The sequence below is a fragment of the Chrysochloris asiatica genome, unplaced genomic scaffold (genome assembly GCF_000296735.1).
Source record: "Chrysochloris asiatica unplaced genomic scaffold, ChrAsi1.0 scaffold00210, whole genome shotgun sequence".
In the NCBI taxonomy this organism is placed as follows: domain Eukaryota; kingdom Metazoa; phylum Chordata; class Mammalia; order Afrosoricida; family Chrysochloridae; genus Chrysochloris; species Chrysochloris asiatica.
This window is the reverse complement of record NW_006408728.1, coordinates 5,453,243-5,471,227: the sequence shown is the minus strand read 5'-3', so window position 1 is coordinate 5,471,227 and position 17,985 is coordinate 5,453,243. Positions and strand designations below refer to the sequence as shown.

At 36.6% G+C, this 17,985-nt stretch overlaps 1 protein-coding gene across 1 annotated transcript in view; it reads left to right on the top strand.

Annotated features, from left to right (window-relative positions):
- SWT1 (SWT1 RNA endoribonuclease homolog (S. cerevisiae)) overlaps nucleotides 1-17,985 on the top strand; it is a 127,472-nt gene that overhangs the window by 19,399 nt on the left and 90,088 nt on the right. Inside the window, 6 exon segments of the mRNA XM_006872708.1 lie at nucleotides 2,798-3,527; nucleotides 7,395-7,454; nucleotides 9,077-9,206; nucleotides 10,480-10,581; nucleotides 11,113-11,301; nucleotides 15,184-15,277. Of these exon segments, the coding sequence (XP_006872770.1) occupies nucleotides 2,798-3,527; nucleotides 7,395-7,454; nucleotides 9,077-9,206; nucleotides 10,480-10,581; nucleotides 11,113-11,301; nucleotides 15,184-15,277 (1,305 nt within the window).

The window sequence follows — 17,985 nt, the reverse complement described above, 5'->3', positions numbered from 1 at the left end:
CGGAAGCAGCAGTCAAGAAATCATACTACATATTGCTTTAGGCAAATCTGCTACACAAGACCTTTTTAAAGTGTTGAAGAGGAAAGATGTCAGCTTGAGGACTAAGGTGCGCCTGACCCAAGCCATGGTATTTTCATTAAACTTATATGTATGGGAAAGCTGGACAGTGAATAAGGAAGACCATAGAAGAATTGATGCTTTTGAGTTACAGTGTTGGAGCAGAGTATTGAAAGTGCCATGGGCTGCCAAAACAACCAATAGATCTATTTTGGAAGAAGTGCAGCCAGAGTGCTCCCTGGAGGCCAAGTTGGCCAAACTTTGTCATCATACTTTGGACATATAGTCAGGAGGGAGCAGTCACTGGAGAAGGATATCATGTTTGGTAAGGTGGAGGGTCAGAGAAAAAGAGGAAGACACCCCAACAAGATGGATTGACAAAGTGGAAGCATCAATGAACTCAAGTGTGGCAACTATAGTGAGCTTAGCCCAGGATTGGGCAGTGTTTCGTTTTGCTGTGCATAAGGTCGCTATGAGTCAGTACTGACTTGATGGCACCTAACAACAACAATATTGAATTTCTTTATATATATATATTTTGTAACCAATTTCTGATTTTTTAAAATCTTGGTGTAGATTTCTAAAAGAATTGCTGATAAGTCAAAAATACGAATGCTTTTAGAACTCTTAAGTTACATTGCCACATTTTTTTTGTGGAACAGTTATATATAATTTTGCATTTCAACCAGCAGCATATGTTGTTGTCAGCATATGAGAGGGCCCATTTTGTAACCTCTTGTCAAGTATTTTAGGTCTCTGGGTTATGCAAGCCATTTTGGTTTAATGTTTTAAACCCAGTCAGTGATGTGACAGAAAAAAGGACCTGACAATTTGTTCTGTAAATATCACAGCTAAAAAACCCCATATGGAACAGGTTTACTCTGTGTAAGATGAGCTCACCATGAGGTAGAATCAAATCATCAGCAATAGGGTTTATTTATTTATTTTTCCAGTATTTAATGTTATTTTAAAGGTCTATGCTAAGTTATTAAGGAGCTCTGGTAGCGTAGTGGTTATGAATCGTACTGTGAACTACAAGGTCGGCTGTTCGAAACTACCAGCTGCTCCGTGGGAGAAACATGAGGCTTTCTGCTCCCGTAAAGATTTACAGCCTTGGAAACCCTGTTCAGGGTCGTTATGAGTCGGAACCGACTCGATGGCACTTAACAACAACAATTCTAAGTTATTCAAAGAAAACTGATAAGTTGCTGTTGTAATTAGCATCTATGATTGCCACAGAAGTCAAACTTTATTTTTCCCCAAATGTTAAATTGTGAAGTGCTTTCGAATTAGTTCCAGCTCATAGCAACCCTGTATAGGGTTTCTGAGGAGTGGCTGGTGACTTTGCAATTCAAGTGAACTCGCAGTCTAGTGCTTATCCTACAGTGCCACTTCTGTTTTCTCTTTCATTAATTTTTTCTGTTCTATTCAAGAGTTTTTGAGTCCTGGTGTGGCGCTGCTGGACTACAAGGTCGGTTTGAACTGTAAGTCGGCAGTTCAAGCTCACCAGCCACTCCTTGGAAACCCTAGACCGAGTTGTATGAATTGTTACCGACTGGACGGTGCTGAACAACAACAACATTCAAGAGTTTTAGTACTTTTTTTAAAGGTTGTATTATGAATTAAGTGATAGCTTACATGGCAGATCATCAGTTTTACACTCAACAAATTATATTTTATTTCATTTCCATTCACCATTGGTAAACAATATTTACCTGAAACCCCCCCTTTTTTTAATGTACGTAAAACATACAGAAAGTATATATTTGTTTACATGTTGAAAAGGCACATTTTCAAGCCAGCTTCCTGCTTGCAGGCACATAGCCTTTGCATTTCCTGTACTTTTTGATGACATTTAAATTTACTAAGACTATATACTAGTAAGCTGTCAGGTAAATAGCAAAGATCATATCTTGGTTCTTTTCATTTTATTATTTTTAGATATGCTAAAATTTTAAATAGTCACATATGTGTGTATTATCACTGTTTTCATGTGTAATTTCTTCCACTGCTATTAAACTTAGAAAGTTGCCCTTTTAGAAATCAGTCACTTTTTGCCTTCTGGTTTTTAATGGTGTAATATAAAGGATAGTAATAATAATAATAATTTATACTTATTTTAAATAAATTTTTAATCCATTTGGGGTTTATTTGTATAGTATTATGCTATTGTTGTTGTTGCTATGTGCTGTCGAGTCGGTTCTGACTCATAGTGACCCTGTATAGGATTTCTGAGACTTTACATTTTCTTGGGAGTAGAAAGTCTCATATGGCTGATGGGCTCGAACCACAAACCTTGTGGTTTGCAATTCAGTGTTAATCATATGGAGTCACTGTGTTCCCATATGGTATTATTGTTATGTTGTTAAGTGCTGTTGAGTTGGTTCTGACTCATAGTGACCCAGTATAGCGTCTGGTGAGGAGTGGCTGGTGAGTTTGAGCTACCAACTTGTGGTTAAAACCGACCTTGAGTTTATCCTATGTAACTTACCTTATAGCACCACACCAGGAGTCCATATGGTATTATAGAAAATTATAAATTGATTTTTTTCCCCAAATAACCAATCAGTTATTCTAAAACTGTTTAATGAGTAATCCTTTCCACTTAATCTTAAGGTAGCCGTTTTTTACTTTTTTTGAAGTTAATGTCAGCCCAATTGTGTCATGTGCTATGTGAAATCATACAGCATAAAATTATATATGCATGTAATATAACCTATGTATCTATGATGTTTTACAGATTCAGTGTAGCAACTGATACTTCAAGAAAGAGGCCAAAAATCAGTTTTTCATTTCAAGGACCTGGTAAACTTCAAGCAACATCTTTTTCAAATGATGACCAGATTAGTTCACAGAATCCTTCTTCAAATGGAACTAAAACAAATATCAGTGAATGTGCAGAGTTTAAATTTAAAGATAGTAAATTAACAAGTGTTCAGAGTAAGTGTGAACCTAAAAATCTGGGCAGTCCTACAATTACTAAAGATTTGAAACCTAAAGCTGCAGGTAATACAAGTGAGAAAAAATGGCCTCATTTACTTGATCAAAGCCAGAAGATGAACGAATTCAAAAAAGAACGGTGCAATAAATTTAGAGAGAGTTCAGAAAGATATGTCTTAGAGAAATGCAAGAGCAATGACTTTTCTAAGGATTATAATTCCAACAAGATAATTAAGGAACCACTGAAGCCTAGAAGAAGGAAGATCAGTTTCAAAATTCCAGTAAAATTTCGTGATAGTCTCCAGAAGATTGTGGAAGAAAATGTCTTAAGTATAGATTCTAACAAGTCAAAGACTAAGCAGAAGGAAGAAGAATGCCTGGAAAGCTCCCAGGTTTCATTAAATTTGAGTAGGCACAAAATTGAACATTTCATTTCAGATACTACATGTAAGACTGTTCGTAAGTGGAAAGCAAAGTATCATGAGCATCAAGAAAGTAACAATTCAAGTTCTAGTAAAAATCTAACTCAGGTAAGGTAGTGTGAAATAAGGATTGTAGGTTTTGTTTTAATATAACAGGTTTGTGTCGTTTTGGTTACTGATGATCATAGAAGACTGATTCAAATTTAGTCATGAAGATACACGTTGGTTTCTTTATTTTGCCCCCTTTAAACACAACTCTCTTAAGAAGGTATTCTGGCAAATTTCAAGGACCTGTCATCAAAGAGAATTTGTAAAACTGAAAAAAGAAACCTAACTGTAGATAGTCCTTTGTTTGACAGACGTGTTTACAACAATCTTTTAAGCTCTTCTTCAACCCTAGGTATAGGGACCACTCGGGTTAATATTCTGAAGAGCTTATTCCTTTGACAAAGTTTTTATTGTGTGTCACTATGTGCCAGACATTGCAGCAGTATAACTTGAAAGGCACGCATCGTCTCTGTTTTGAAAGACATTCATATGAAGACACATACCATTAAGTAGGTAGTCTCTTGTCACATAGTGTGGTATCTGCAGAGGTGGATTAATGTGGCCTTGGTTATACTGTGGAGGGATTCGTTTAAAAAGATTTACTAAGGGGGTGTTGTGGTTGTTAAGAGTCATGGAGTTGATTCCCACTCATAGCGATCTCTGAGGCTTTTTTAAATCTTGCAGGAGCAGAAAGCCTCATCTTTCCTGAGGAGTGGCTGGTGGGCTTTAACTTCAGACCTGGTGGTTTGTAGTCCAATGCTTATTATAGGAAGCCACCACTCCCCAAGGAGATAGTAAATAAAAATAAAAGAATGAATAGCAGTCATTCAAGTGGGGTGTGGTAAGGTGGGGACAGATGGGAGAATTCCACATAGAGGGAACTGCATTTGCAAGATCTAGCAGCACATCTATTTTGCCTCTAAATCATGTAATAAATAGGCACTTTGTAGACTAATTTGACAACCTAATCTCTATAGTATTGTTTCTATGGTCAATTATTTATTTTAAAGAGAACTTTTAGAATTTTGGGGCTCCAGAACTTAGAATTTCAAAACTTCCGAAACCTAGGGAATGTGTCTTATAAACAGAGGTGATTGAGCCTACCTGGTTTTAAATATTGAGACTATAAATTGCAGAAGTAAGCTATTCCTTATGAAAAATGGAAGGATCATAATTTGAGAGGCCAAAAGAGCTTGAGAAGGGAATGCCTTTAGTTAAAATGAATTTGAAGAGTCCCAAAGAGGTAAGGAATGAAGTTCATTCTTTTTACTTCTCTCATAGCTGGTAAGATGACCAGTGTTTCTTCTAGGTGTTTCTATTTTAAAGTAGAACAGAAGAAAAGAACTGGAAGTTGCCAGAATGAATGTTCAGTAATAATTATTGTATCATTTTTTTGTATTCCCCTTATATTGTTCATCTGAGAAATAGTATGAGAAAAGCTTGTAGTGTATCTTATGTTTTCTTTTGGCTTCTTAACCACTTGTTTATATAGAGTTATTTACTGTACAAATCAACAGAGGCATGTAGCACCAATAATAAGTAGTAGGGAGAGGGATTTTTCATATAACTGTTGTTGTAAAGTGCCGTTGAATCTGTTCCAACTTGTAACGATCCTGTATTGGGTTGCCGAGGAGCAACTGGTGGGTTTAAACTGCCAGCCTTTCGGTTAACAGTCCATTGCGTATACCTCAGTAACATGCTACCTAACCAGTTGTTCGAATGAAAATTCTTTAACTAGCAACCCTATCTGACCTAAAATCATTTAGATACAAGAGCAGCAAGTATGTATTATCCGTATTCTAGATAGACTGTTGACAGCAGTCATCTTAGTACTCTATTTTATCTTCCTCTATAATTCCTCAATAAATAATTATAAAGTCATGAGTGTACTTTATAAGGAAACAGTTTAATTTTCTGGATTTAGTAGTCCTGTAATTTAGTAATCTGGTTATACTTTCCTAAAAAGAAAATAACTTCTTTTGTTTCTTAGATTTTATAGTCGTAGGATATAGACCCCTCTCAGGTTGCATACCTGCCCACCTTTGCAAATTAATGTTCTAGAGGTTTTTTATAACACACATTTGCAGACAGCATCCAACTTAATTCACACAAGTATGTAAGGTAAGAATTTATTTATCAAACATCAGTTAGAGGTTCTATTCTAGGTTCTAGGGGCTTAGGAGTCCTGGTGTGGCGCTATAGGATAATATAGTGGCCCACAAGGTCAGTTTGAACTGCAGGGCTGGCAGTTCAGACTCACCAGCTGCTCTTCGGAAACCCTATACAGGGCTGCTATGAGTAGAAACCTACTCGACAGCATATAACAACAACAATAGGGGCTTAGAGATGAATAAAATGACCTTGAGAAGGTCTCAAGCAGATTAGTAAACAATTATTCTTGCAATATGGTGAATAAATTTTAGGTGCCTAAGAATTGGATGTGGTGGTACAAGTATAAGACTTTGGGTGAGTTAAGAAAGTGTTTTCTAAGGTTGTTGTGGTCAAACCCACCAGCTGCTCCATGGGAGGAAGATTTCTAGGCTGGTTCCAGAAAGATTTATAGCTTGGAAACCCAGTGGAGGCAGTTCTACCTTGTCATATAGGGTTGCTGTGAGTTGAAATAGATGATGGAAATGGTTCACATAAATTTAAAATTTGTAGGTGGAGGCATTCATTTAGATATACACTAAGATTTTCAATTGTAATAGGAAGTTATCAGGGACAATTACTGTGAACTTTTCTGGATTGTTGGATGACAGACAATTCATTGAAACAACTGAGGTGATGTATAGATAAAAGGTAAAGTGTGGTAGTAATCTATGGAAGGGAGCAGAAAGTCTTAAAACAAGTTGAGGAAAGCTCTGATAATAATTTCAGTTTATTTGGCACTTGTTTGTCTAAGCAAATCTTAAAGATCAAATAAGATTTAAAGTCAGATGGCAAAAGGAACATTACATATTGAAGTCATGGACCCCGTACATGTGATATGTATGGTTTTATGCTATGTAAAGTTTAATGTTGGAAAGGGTAGAAGCTGAATTCTCAGTAAAGTATTTCTACATATGATCTACTTTATTAAAGAGGATTTGTAGTTTGTACCTAAGGAGCTCTGGTGGTTAAAGAACATGGCTGCTAAACTGAAAAGTTCAGCTATTACTTGGATGAATTGTCCCACAACTAATGTTCAATGTATTTACCTTTTCCAGGGTTCTTTTCTGTTTCTTAAAAAGTGGCATATAGTGTTAGTCTTTGAATTTGTTGTTGTTAAGTGCTGTCGACTCGGCTCCAACTCATAGCTGCCCTGTATAGGGTTTCCGAGGAGCAGATGGTGGGTTTAAACTGCTATCTTTGTGGTTTGCATTGCAGTGCCAATCCAACAACGCCACACCAGAAGTCCAGATATATGAATGTTGTTGTTGTTGAGTGCCATTGAGTTGGTTCTGACTCATAGCAACCCTATATAGGGTTTCCAAGAAGTAGCTGGTAAATTTGAATCTCCAGCCTCGCAGTTCAAACCAATCTTGCAGTCCAGCGCATTAACCCATAAACCCTAAAGCATTTCTACCATTTTTTGTGTCTTGAGAGAATGAGGCTTTAAAAAAATTTCTAGATGTTTTGTTCTAGGAACAACTTTGACCCTAGGGAGTATTTAACAGTGCCCAGAGAAAGTTTTGACAAATATCCCCTAGGATACAAGAAATGGAAGTGGGGTGTGGACGGTGAGGAGATAAAGGGTCGGAGGTCAGGGAAAGGTGCTATTGGCATTCAGTGGGTATAGGCCAGGGATACTTTAAACATCTTACAGTACACAAGACAGCCCCCACACAAAAAATTACTTGACCCCAAATGTCAGTAGTGGTTAGGTTGAAAAATGTTGCACTGGGTATATGCTTCAGTCTTAACTAAAGAAAGTACTTCTCGTTTCAGAGTTTTGACGCACCGTGTTCTTTGGTACCACCTGAAAATCTTCAAGATACAGATCAAGAGGTTACTGATATAGTCACTTACTTTGAATAGTTTTAATGAAATTGTTTCTCCTTTTAATATAACAAAATTTAGAAACCTTGATAATATGAAAATGATAGTGATGTGTTTTTTAAAATCAGTGTGTAAGTTTCTAAAAAGCCATCATCAGAAACTCTTTAGAAAAACATTGTTTACTTGTTCATTTTTTTTTTTTTGCCATTGTTTCTAATAAATTAATCTGTTTTCAATGAAGACCAGGGCGCCTAAGACCCCACACCTTATCTGAAATTTGATTTAATTTTATCATGATTTTTATATGCCTGGGATTGTCAAAATGCAGTATGATAATAACAAGCGTTTATATCATTTTTCTACTCAGCAGTGAGATAAAATCTGTGAGAGGATACTGTGTGTACTTGTACCTGTTGTTTCATTTCCTAACCAGATCTCCTGATTGACCCTGAAGGAATTACTGGATAAAAGTTTATGCTCTCTCATCCTAAAATATTAATATTTTGTATTTTTCTATTAAAAGTCACTTTTTAAATTAGAGTCATTCCTTCTTTATTTGTGACAGGAAGTTGTATTTTCCAGTCTTGAGTGTTAGTACGCCCTACTAGAACAAGGAAATATTTCTTGACTCTATAACTAAAGAACTAAGTTAGATTATATTTTCATTTCTTTATATATATATATATATATATGGTGGTGGTTGTATGCCATGGAGTCAGTTCCGACTTATAGTGACCCTGTACAGGGTTTCCGAGGTTGTAAATCTTTACGTTAGCAGAAAGCCTTAGCTTTCTGCCTCAGAACAACTGGTAGTTTCTAACTGCTGACCTTGAGGTTAGCAGCCCAATTCGTAACCACTGTGCTACCAGAGCTCCATATATATGTGTGTGTGTGTTGTTGTTGTTGTTGTTAAGTACGGTGGAGTCGGTTCTGACTCATAGCGACCCTGCACAGGCTGTTAATCTTTACAGGAGCAGAAAACCTCATCTTTCTGCCGTGGAACCGCTGGTAGTTTCAAACTGCTGATCTTGAGGTTGGCAGCCGGGCTTTTAACCACTACACAACCAGAACTCCATATGTGTGTGTGTGTGTGTGTGTGTATGTAAATGAACACAGAACTACTTCCCTGAGACAAGAAGGGTCTTAAGTTCTAGATCTCAATTTTTGATGGTTTACAAACCCTTTTAGAAATCTCAGGAAAATAGTCATTAACCATGTTAAAGTATTTTTGGACCCTAAAGTATTTTGAAATGAGAAAGTGACTGAGAATTAACTTCTTTTGAAGGTTTGCTATATACTAGGATCTGTGTGAAGTGATTCATACAGCTTATTTCATTTATCATCACAAAAATCTGAAAAGGACATAGGTATTTAATATTCTTAACTTACAGATGAGCAAATGAAGACCAGAAGCACTTAAGTAATTTATATGTCTCAGGTTATAAGGGTGATAAGAGAATTGTTTTTAAAACCATGTTTAAGAATCTCTTTTCTTTTACCATGCTGCCTCTATTTTTGTAAATTTTTTTCTGTACACAGACAAATCTCATCTTAAGTGAACTAATTGCTTTCTTTTTCTTCATAATCTGCAGAGTAAATAAATATTTTACCATGAGTCTTTCATGATTTAGATGCAGATCGTAGAAGAGCTTCATGCTGCACGTGTGGGAAAAACTATGGACTTAACTGTGGTTCCACCTTATGAAGAGTTAATGAATATGGAAATTGACTTGGTGGAAGCTGATGTACATTCTTCTACTGGTATGACTTGCATTTAATATTTATGAGCTATGGAGCTCTGGTAGCGTAGTGGTTACTAATCAGGCTACGAACTGCAAGGTCAGCAGTTCAAAACCACCAGCTATTCCGTGGGAGAAAGATGAGTCGTTCTGCTCCCGTAAAGATTTGCAGCCTCGGAAACCCTCTACAGGGTCTCTCGCTATGAGTCGGAACCGACTCCACGGCACATAACAACAACAACAACAACATGCTTGCTTAAGAGTTAATATGCCAATATTTCTGTTTTATAATATTTAGATGAAAAATAGTAAAATATGTTGTTTTAACCCTAGGAATCAGATATATTTTGTCTTACCATCCTTTGTTTTATATATCTCATATATTAGGCATTTAGATTTTATTTTTCTTCTCACCAAGGGGCAGTAGTTATTGGACTTAGGAATTATGTTTTATTACTTATAATCATACCTTTTAACAATTTCAGCTATGTAAAGCACTGATAAAAAATTATGCGAATTGCTTAAAGGTATTATCTTAATAGATTTCTTTTGTTTGTATTGTCAAATTTTCATCATTCTTGCTACTGGGGGAAGATAAATGGTAGAGCTTATTTAAAATTCATTATTTTACTATTTTCAATTTTATTTACAAAAATAGTAATACGCCTTACAGTCACATTGCATTTTTTAATTTACTAAGGTTTTTCATTTGCATTAACTTATCTGATCCTCTAAAAAGCCCTATGAAGTGATAATGTTGGCATTGCTTTATGTTTTTGTTTTTTTTACCCATATTTACCTTTTTAATTATGTTTTACTCAGGTGATAACTAAATTTAACCTACAATCCCTAAGGGTACTTTTACCAAAAATCCAAGACAAGATTTAGAAACATAGTGCTGGGGCAAGTCAACTTTTATTTAAAATCCACCCATAAGCAATTCGTTATATTCTAGCAGTGAGTAATTAAACACTGCAGTTCTTTCTCAGTAATTGGAGAAAGCAATTTTCTGTTCGTCGTCTAAAGGACTTTCTTTTCTAAAGAATGCTATGAAAAGTTCTGTAATACCAAAAATTTAATTAATATATGTTCCTCATATACTAACTCAATATTTGAAGGAAAAACCAAATATTTTGTGCTAAAAGTAACAACAAAATAGTGGCAAGACTGTCAAAGATATATAATAGGGGAGACCTGAAAAACAAGGCAGACCCGTTGAATTCTGGTTCTCATGGGTTTCACTGTGTCATGAAATGATTGAGTATTAAAATCATGACTTTGTCATTTTTCTCTAGAAAATACTTCTTCAGACAAAAGTCTTCTAATTGTTATTGACACAAATATTTTGATGAATCATCTCAAATTTGTTAGAATTTTGAAGACAACAGAAATACCAGGTATTTACAAAATATATTTACTGATTATGCTTTTCTAGCTTGATCTGATGTTAACAGTGCTGTGGTATTCACATTTGGATATGCATATTAAGCGTATATATAAAGCATCATCAGCAAAGTAAGATATGAGTGTCTATAGGGTCCTGCCTGATGTGACACTACAGGATTAGCACTGGACTGTTAACCACAAGGTCATAGGTTCAAAATCCCTAGCCACTCCTCAGAAACCCTATGCAGGGTCGCTGTGAGTCAGAAATGACTCAACAGCACTTAACAACAGACAACACAGGTTACTCTAGGAATCCAAATTTGCTCGTCTTTTACCTCCAATAGTGTTTATTTTTTAACATTCTTTTGTCACATGTCATTTTTAATTTTCCTGTTTTTATGTATTGTCTCTGCATTTACATTGTGAATTCTTTATAAAGGTTAGAACTATTTTCCTCATAACTCTCAATTTCAGTACACCAGTTCAGTTTAGTAACTCAATAAGTATTTATTAACTTCTAAAGTTTCTTTTTCATTTTTTAGGCTTTGACAGATTTGTGTTGATAATTCCCTGGGTGGTTGTGCAAGAATTGGATCGCATGAAGGCAGGAAAATTATTAAAACATGCCCAGCATAAAGCTATACCCGCAGTTCATTTCATCAATGACAGCCTCAAAAATCAAGATAGAAAGGTATGGGGTTAGTCAATGCAACTTGCTTCTCAAAAACTTTGTAAGTATTAATCTCTTAGATCTCTTTCTGATAATTTGAACTTGTTTAGGTGCTAATTAGTGGAGGGGGATGTTCAAGCCTATTTAAAAATTTGTGGCCATTGGACTGTAAAATGGCAGGGCATGCTGATGACTTGGGGGGGGTGTCTAATTTGGTGGTCTTTGATTGTAATTTCCTGCTTTTCTTAGCCCTTCTTGGTCTTTGTCCCTAATTCATAGACAATGACCATATTGTTCTATATGTATAGTCTATATTACAGTACTTTGGATTCATTTTTTTAAAATGCCATTGTTGAGTAAATGATCTAAGTTTCTATTTTATCACTTTAGTGCAGATAATATGCTGTAGAAGCAGGCATTGTTTATTCTGTGCTTTGTCAGAATCTTTATTAAGGAGGTGTCTTTGTAATAGAGACCTATAGATTTTCCCCTGATTTTATTTTTATAGCAGTTTAAGTAATTTTCTAATTACTGTAGACCTAAATTCTAATTGTGTTCCTTATGCTTATGTGTTTATAAAGTCAACATTGAGTTGATTCTAACTGTGGAGATCACACGTGTTTCAGAGTAAAACTGTGTTTCTTAAAATTTGCAATCATTGATGTTTCAGTAGATTTCCAGGTCTTTATTCTGAGGCACCGCTGGATGGACATAAATGTCCACCCTTTCTGTTAGCAGCTGAGTGGGTTAACCATTTATACCATACAAGGACTCCTTGTTTTATATAACTTACTAAAAAATCTCTGTATAAAGAACTGTTGACAACATCGCTGTATAAAGGAATGTTATTGACCCTGCTGGGTTAATACATATGTTTAGAAGATATTTTTCTTTAAAAAGAATCTGATTTTTTCCAATTCAGACTTTACATATGTAGATTTACAATATTTTCCATTATCATGAATCGGTGATGTTTACTTGTCCTCATTATAACAGCTGGAGGAATTCATCTTAATACAGTTCTAATTGTGTATAGAGTTCTGATGTGGCACTGTAGGATAAGCCCTGGACTGCAACGTCAGTTTGAACTGTAAGATTGTCGGTTCAAACTCACCAACTGCTCATTAGAAACTATACAGGGTTGCTGAGTTGAAACTGACTTGACAGCACTTAAACTGTAACAAAATAATAGTATGTTCCAGATACAATGCATTCTGAATAGAAACTTAGTATGATATGTTTGAGGTTTTTTGGTTTTGATGGTGTTGGTTGTGTGCCATGGAGTAGGTTCTGATGCATAGCAACCCTGTATAGGGTTTCCAAGGCTGTAAATCTTTACAGATGCAGAAAGCATCATCTTTCTCCCATGGAATGAGTAGTTTTGAACTGCTGACCTTGAGGTTAGCAGCCCTACTTGTAACCACTATGCTACCAGAGCTTCTTTGTTTTTAGTAATATTTTATTGAGTTTTTGGTGAAAATTTATATAGTACTTAATTTCTTATTTGATCATTTCACACAAATTGTTCAGTGGTAGTAGTTAATTTATCACAATTGTAAGCATTCTCTTTAGTTGTGTTCAGCTGGTTCCCTGTCCAGTAAGACATACCTCATCTTATTGTGCTGTGCTTTATTGCACTTACAGATGCTATGTCTTTTACAAATTAAAGATTTGCAACAAACCTGGGTCAAGGAAGTCTCTCAGCTCCATTTTCCAACAACTTGTGCTCACTTTGTGTCTCTGTCATGCTTTGGTGATTCTCAGAATATTTCAAACTTTGTCATATGCAGTTACATATTTAATAGACTACAGAATAGTGTAAATGTAAGTTTTATGTGCACTAGGAAACCCTAAAATGTGTGCAGCTCACTTTATGGTGATATTAACTTTATTGAAATGGCCTGGGACTGAACCCAAACTATCTCTGAAGAATGCCTATACTCCACTCCAGTTTTCTTGTCCCCTTATCTTCTCATCTTTGCTTTTGACTAACTGTTGACCTTTTGGTCTCATGATAGTTTTTGGTAGGAACTGATCTTATGGGTAACATCCTTTTTTTTCGGTGCTACTCTGCTGTTTTTCTAGAGGTTATCTTGGGGTTAGGCTTGGTTCGAGGTGTAAAGAATGTCTCAGAGCAACATCTCAGGGAGGCCTCTGTTCTCTGCTGTTACAGTTTGTCTGACTTTATTATTTTTTTAAATAAAAATTTGACTTCTCCATATTTTTCTCCCTTTCTATTTTGGGCCAACTGTTGTGACCCTGATCAGAACGGTCAGTGTGGTAGCTGGGCATTACCTAGTTTTTCTGGTTCCCAACTAGATGAAGTCGTGGCTGGTGTAGGCATATTTTCTTCTCTAAGCTTTTGATGACCTTTTTTTTTGTTTGTTTCAGCCCTGGCAAATAGAGACCTGTAGTTTTGTCTTAAGAGAGCTATTCACAAAAGTTTAAGACCCCAGATGCTACTCACTTAACCAGGATGCATACAATGATTTGTGTGAATCATGTTATACTGGTTGACTGAGTTGTCTCCTTTTGATTGAGACATAAGCCTTCAAATCTAGAAAGCCAATCAAAATTTGATTGAGACATAAAGCCTTCAGTTCTAGAAAGCCAGTATTGGAAAGTGTTTGGTTGTGTCCTAGAACTATTTGTTGAATGACATGACTAAGTGTTTCATTACTGTTCTTTCTGCTTTAGGTGTATCTTAGGAAACATGACAGTACAGATCATCTTTAACTTTATACATTGACAACAGTGTACTGTTACCTTTACACCATATTTTGTATGTGCTGAATTGAGTTTTTGAAGTTGACTAAAAACCTTGAGCCACCATTTTGTATTAATAATAGTCTTTACTCTCTGATCTGAAAGAAGGAAAATAGCCCCTGTAATATATGTGTCTTGCTCTCTAGTCATCTGATTAAGGCTCATGGTCACATCTTCCTCTGACTCATCTCTGTGTAAATTTCTCTACTAGAAACTCCTGAAGAGTATGTCTTCCCATCTCCAGTTTACTCACACAGGGACCTAGCACAAACTGGACTCATTATAAATATTTATTAGTTGAATGACAGAGAGTTTCCTAGTTTGAATGATTACAGAGGACTGATTTAAGTAATGTGGGTGGGCTGAAAATTGAGGTGAAAAAAAAAAAGTACACTGAGATCAAGGTTGAGCTCATTGCTTTGTTTGTGTTGAATTTCTCGGGATCCAGACACCAAAGATTCTAATCTAGAAGTATGTCAAGGGAGTGTGATCCTGGAATCTGGATGCTAAACAGATGCCCTAAGTAGTTCTGATGCAGGCTATCTTAGGCCCTATTTTTGCACATTATTTTTACAACAAGTGAATTTTCACTACATGTTTTAAGGCTTGGAAAATACCATATGACACCTATTGACTATTGATTAATGTTTGTTAGAAACTACTTTTTATGTTCTCTTCCCGTTGCTCTCTTTCATATTACCCTCTTCTGTACATATCTGAATTTTATTGTTTTAGAGGTTAAGGAAAAACAGGCATAAGAAACGGCTATGTTGTTGATAGTAAAGTCGCCCATTACTTTACAGAGGTAATTTTGAGCATGATACAGTTTACTTATAATCTTTAAATGAGCAAATTAAAACTATAATTTGTAGCTTTTGGTTTCTGGTTTGGCATTTTATAAACAAATCACATTTTTTTCCTTGTGTTTTTTAACAGGTATATACTGTTTCATTTTAGAAGTAATACTAAGTACTTTATGCAATCCACAACTGTAATCTACTTGAATTCTAGATCCTGAATTTTCAGACATTATTTTGCTGTATCTAATTTTCCCCTTTTTATTTAAAAGCTTTTTTTCTTTGAAATGTTTTTGATTTGTAAGTACATTCCAGATTCTAATTGGTGTGGCATTCACATTCTAGTTGCCTATTAATAATTGCTTTTGCTAAATTTACAGATGGATTGAGTGATGAGAACAATGATGATCGAGTATTAAAATGCTGCCTTCAGTACCAGGAATTATGCCCTTGTTCTCTTGTGATTCTGTGCACGTGAGTCTCATAGTCATTTCTTTCTTTAGCAGTTAAAATTTATTCCAAAGAACTTTAAAAATATCGTACTGTCACCACCATATCAAGGATCAAATACTCATATGAAGGGGCTTCAAAAAGTTCATTGAATGGGTCCTGGAGGCTCAGGACCATAGTCTTGGGGAAAACTAAGGTTGATTAGCATAGCATAGTGCACAGACACAACGTTCAGTAACCTTCTTTGATTAGTAATAATTATGGTCCTAAAAGCTCACGATGGCCATTTAAGGGACAGCTGTTGGTCTCTCCCCATCTGAAGAAAGAAGAATGAAGAAAATTGAGATATATAGAAACAGTTAGTCCCCTGGACAAATGGACCACAGGAGTATCACTCTCCATGTCCCTCAGACCAAAAGAAATAAATGGTGCCTGGTTACCACTCCCAACTGCTCTGAAAAGGATCAGATTAAAAGGTCCAGGATAAAGTGGGAGAAAAATGTGGAACAAAACTCAAAAGTCATTAAAAAAACAGACTTACTGGTGGGATAGAGACTGGTAGAACCCTTGAGACTGTGGCCTTTAGTCACCCCTCTCGTCTGGAAATGAGTTCACCCGATGACTCAATTTTTCAGCCAAACAATAGGACGATAAAAGGAATAGTAATACTAGTGAGGTATGCACACCTTTCTGTAACCAACCATTTGAGATCGAAAGGGCAGCATTGACCCAAGGACAAAATTCAGAATAGTTAGGAAAGAGGAGGATTGGAAAAAGCAAACACAGGGAAGCAGTGGGATAAATGATGGTATATTATGGGGATTGCAGTTAATGATATGAAACACACTGTGTATGGAATTTTTCAATGAACTTTCTGAAGACCCCTTATCTGATTTTCTTATAGTGAGCATGTCTGATATTAAAAATTACCTTTAGCCAAATTTTACTTGCCTATGATATTAATTATATTGTCTGATGATTTCTGCATTCTGTTGCGTCACCTCTCTTTGAAATGGGTACAAATATGGATGTCTTCTAATCGGTTGGCCAGGTAGCTGTGTTTTAAGATTCCTTGGCAAAGTTAGTAAGCGCCCAGTGCTGCATCACTTCATTGAAAGATTTCAGTTTGTACACCATCAATTCCTGGAGCCTGGTTCTTTTCCAAAATTCCTTCAGTGCATCTTGGACTTTTTCAGTATCACTGGCTCTTAATCATATGCTACTACTTGAAGTGGGTGGGCATCTACCATTCCTATTTGGTACAGTGACTCTGTGTATTCCTTCCATCTTTTTTTTTTTTAATTTAAATGTTTTATTGTGAGTTATGTGATAGTTTACATAAGAGAACATTGGTTTTACATTCATTCTATCGTATATCATCTCATTGCCATGATTCCAATCCCCTCTGTGCAATCCTTCCCCCGTGCCCCCCAGGTCTTCAGCACACACTCGCTCTCCCTCTCTGGATCTAAAGTCTTCAGCTGCTCCATTGCTCCATATCATCATCTCTGGCTCCATTTCAGACATCACTGATTCTCTGGGTAGGGTCCCAGTCTCTGCTCTTCTCCCTTGATGTTCCTAGGGACCTCCGCTCCTAGACTGAAAAGTTAATCACTCCCCACAACCTCCTTGATATAAAATGTCTACCTTTACATTTCCAACCCTCACAATCAGTGCTGATAACAATTATTCACTATTGTATCACAAGAGACCCGTCTGTATTTCACTGCATCAGCCTTGGCTAGTCAGATTGAATACTACTCACTGGAGATTCTACCTTCCTCCAGGCCCTCTGGAACTAGGTTCCCTCTTGAAAGCTTGTAAGCCAGTCACTTCTTGCCTTTGTAGCTCCCCACCGCCATTTTGGGTAGCCAATGTCCAAGTTGCCCATCCCTGCCAACTCTGTGTATGGAGGGTGTGGGAATGATTCTTGCTGTTAGGACTTGTTCCCTCTTTTGAGTTACTGCTTCCATAGGTGTAGGTCAAGTTCATCAAATTGTATGAGAATACTTTTTTTTTTTTTCCTCCTTCTTTTTACTTCTGGTTGAGCTCTGATCATCCAGTCATTGAAGCCAGGACAAGGGGGTATTATCTGCAGGTGTGGGTGTTCTTATGCATATGCCCTCTATTCTTATCAGCTGGACACTTCACTCTCCACTCTAGTCCTCTGTGGCTATGTCACTGAATCTGGGCCCAAAAGTCCCCAGGTCTTGCCACACTGCTGGCCAACCAGGTCTTCACCCGGGTTCACAGAAGTTTATTGAACATTGTAGGGCTTAGCTGACCGCTTCATTGCTGTTTTTCCCTCACTTCCCCTTATCAGTGTCGAGTGTGGTCACCAATCACAGCATGTATTCCCACTGAGTCTTAGTCTTGGAAGGGGGTTTGCACTGAGGGGACCCGACCATTTGCCTTGATGTTTCCTGGGCAAGCATGTTGCTTGTTCTTCTAGTAACAGTCGTTCTGCCTATGTTGTTTTGTATTTTTCCTGTAGGTCTTTCTTTCAAGAAGTATCTTCTGTTTTTCTAGACACTCAAGGTTGGTGTGCTTGTCCTTTCAAGTGGGAATTTCCCATCTCTGGCGATCTGAATGTGGTTCAGGCTTCCACCTATAGTCTTATGTATTGCAGAGGATCCGCAGGAAGCCTCCTTCACTGAGCACGTTGTAGCCCCATTTTAGGTATTCCAATCAGTTATAGGCAGAAGATGGACTTACAAGCTTTCTATGGTGAT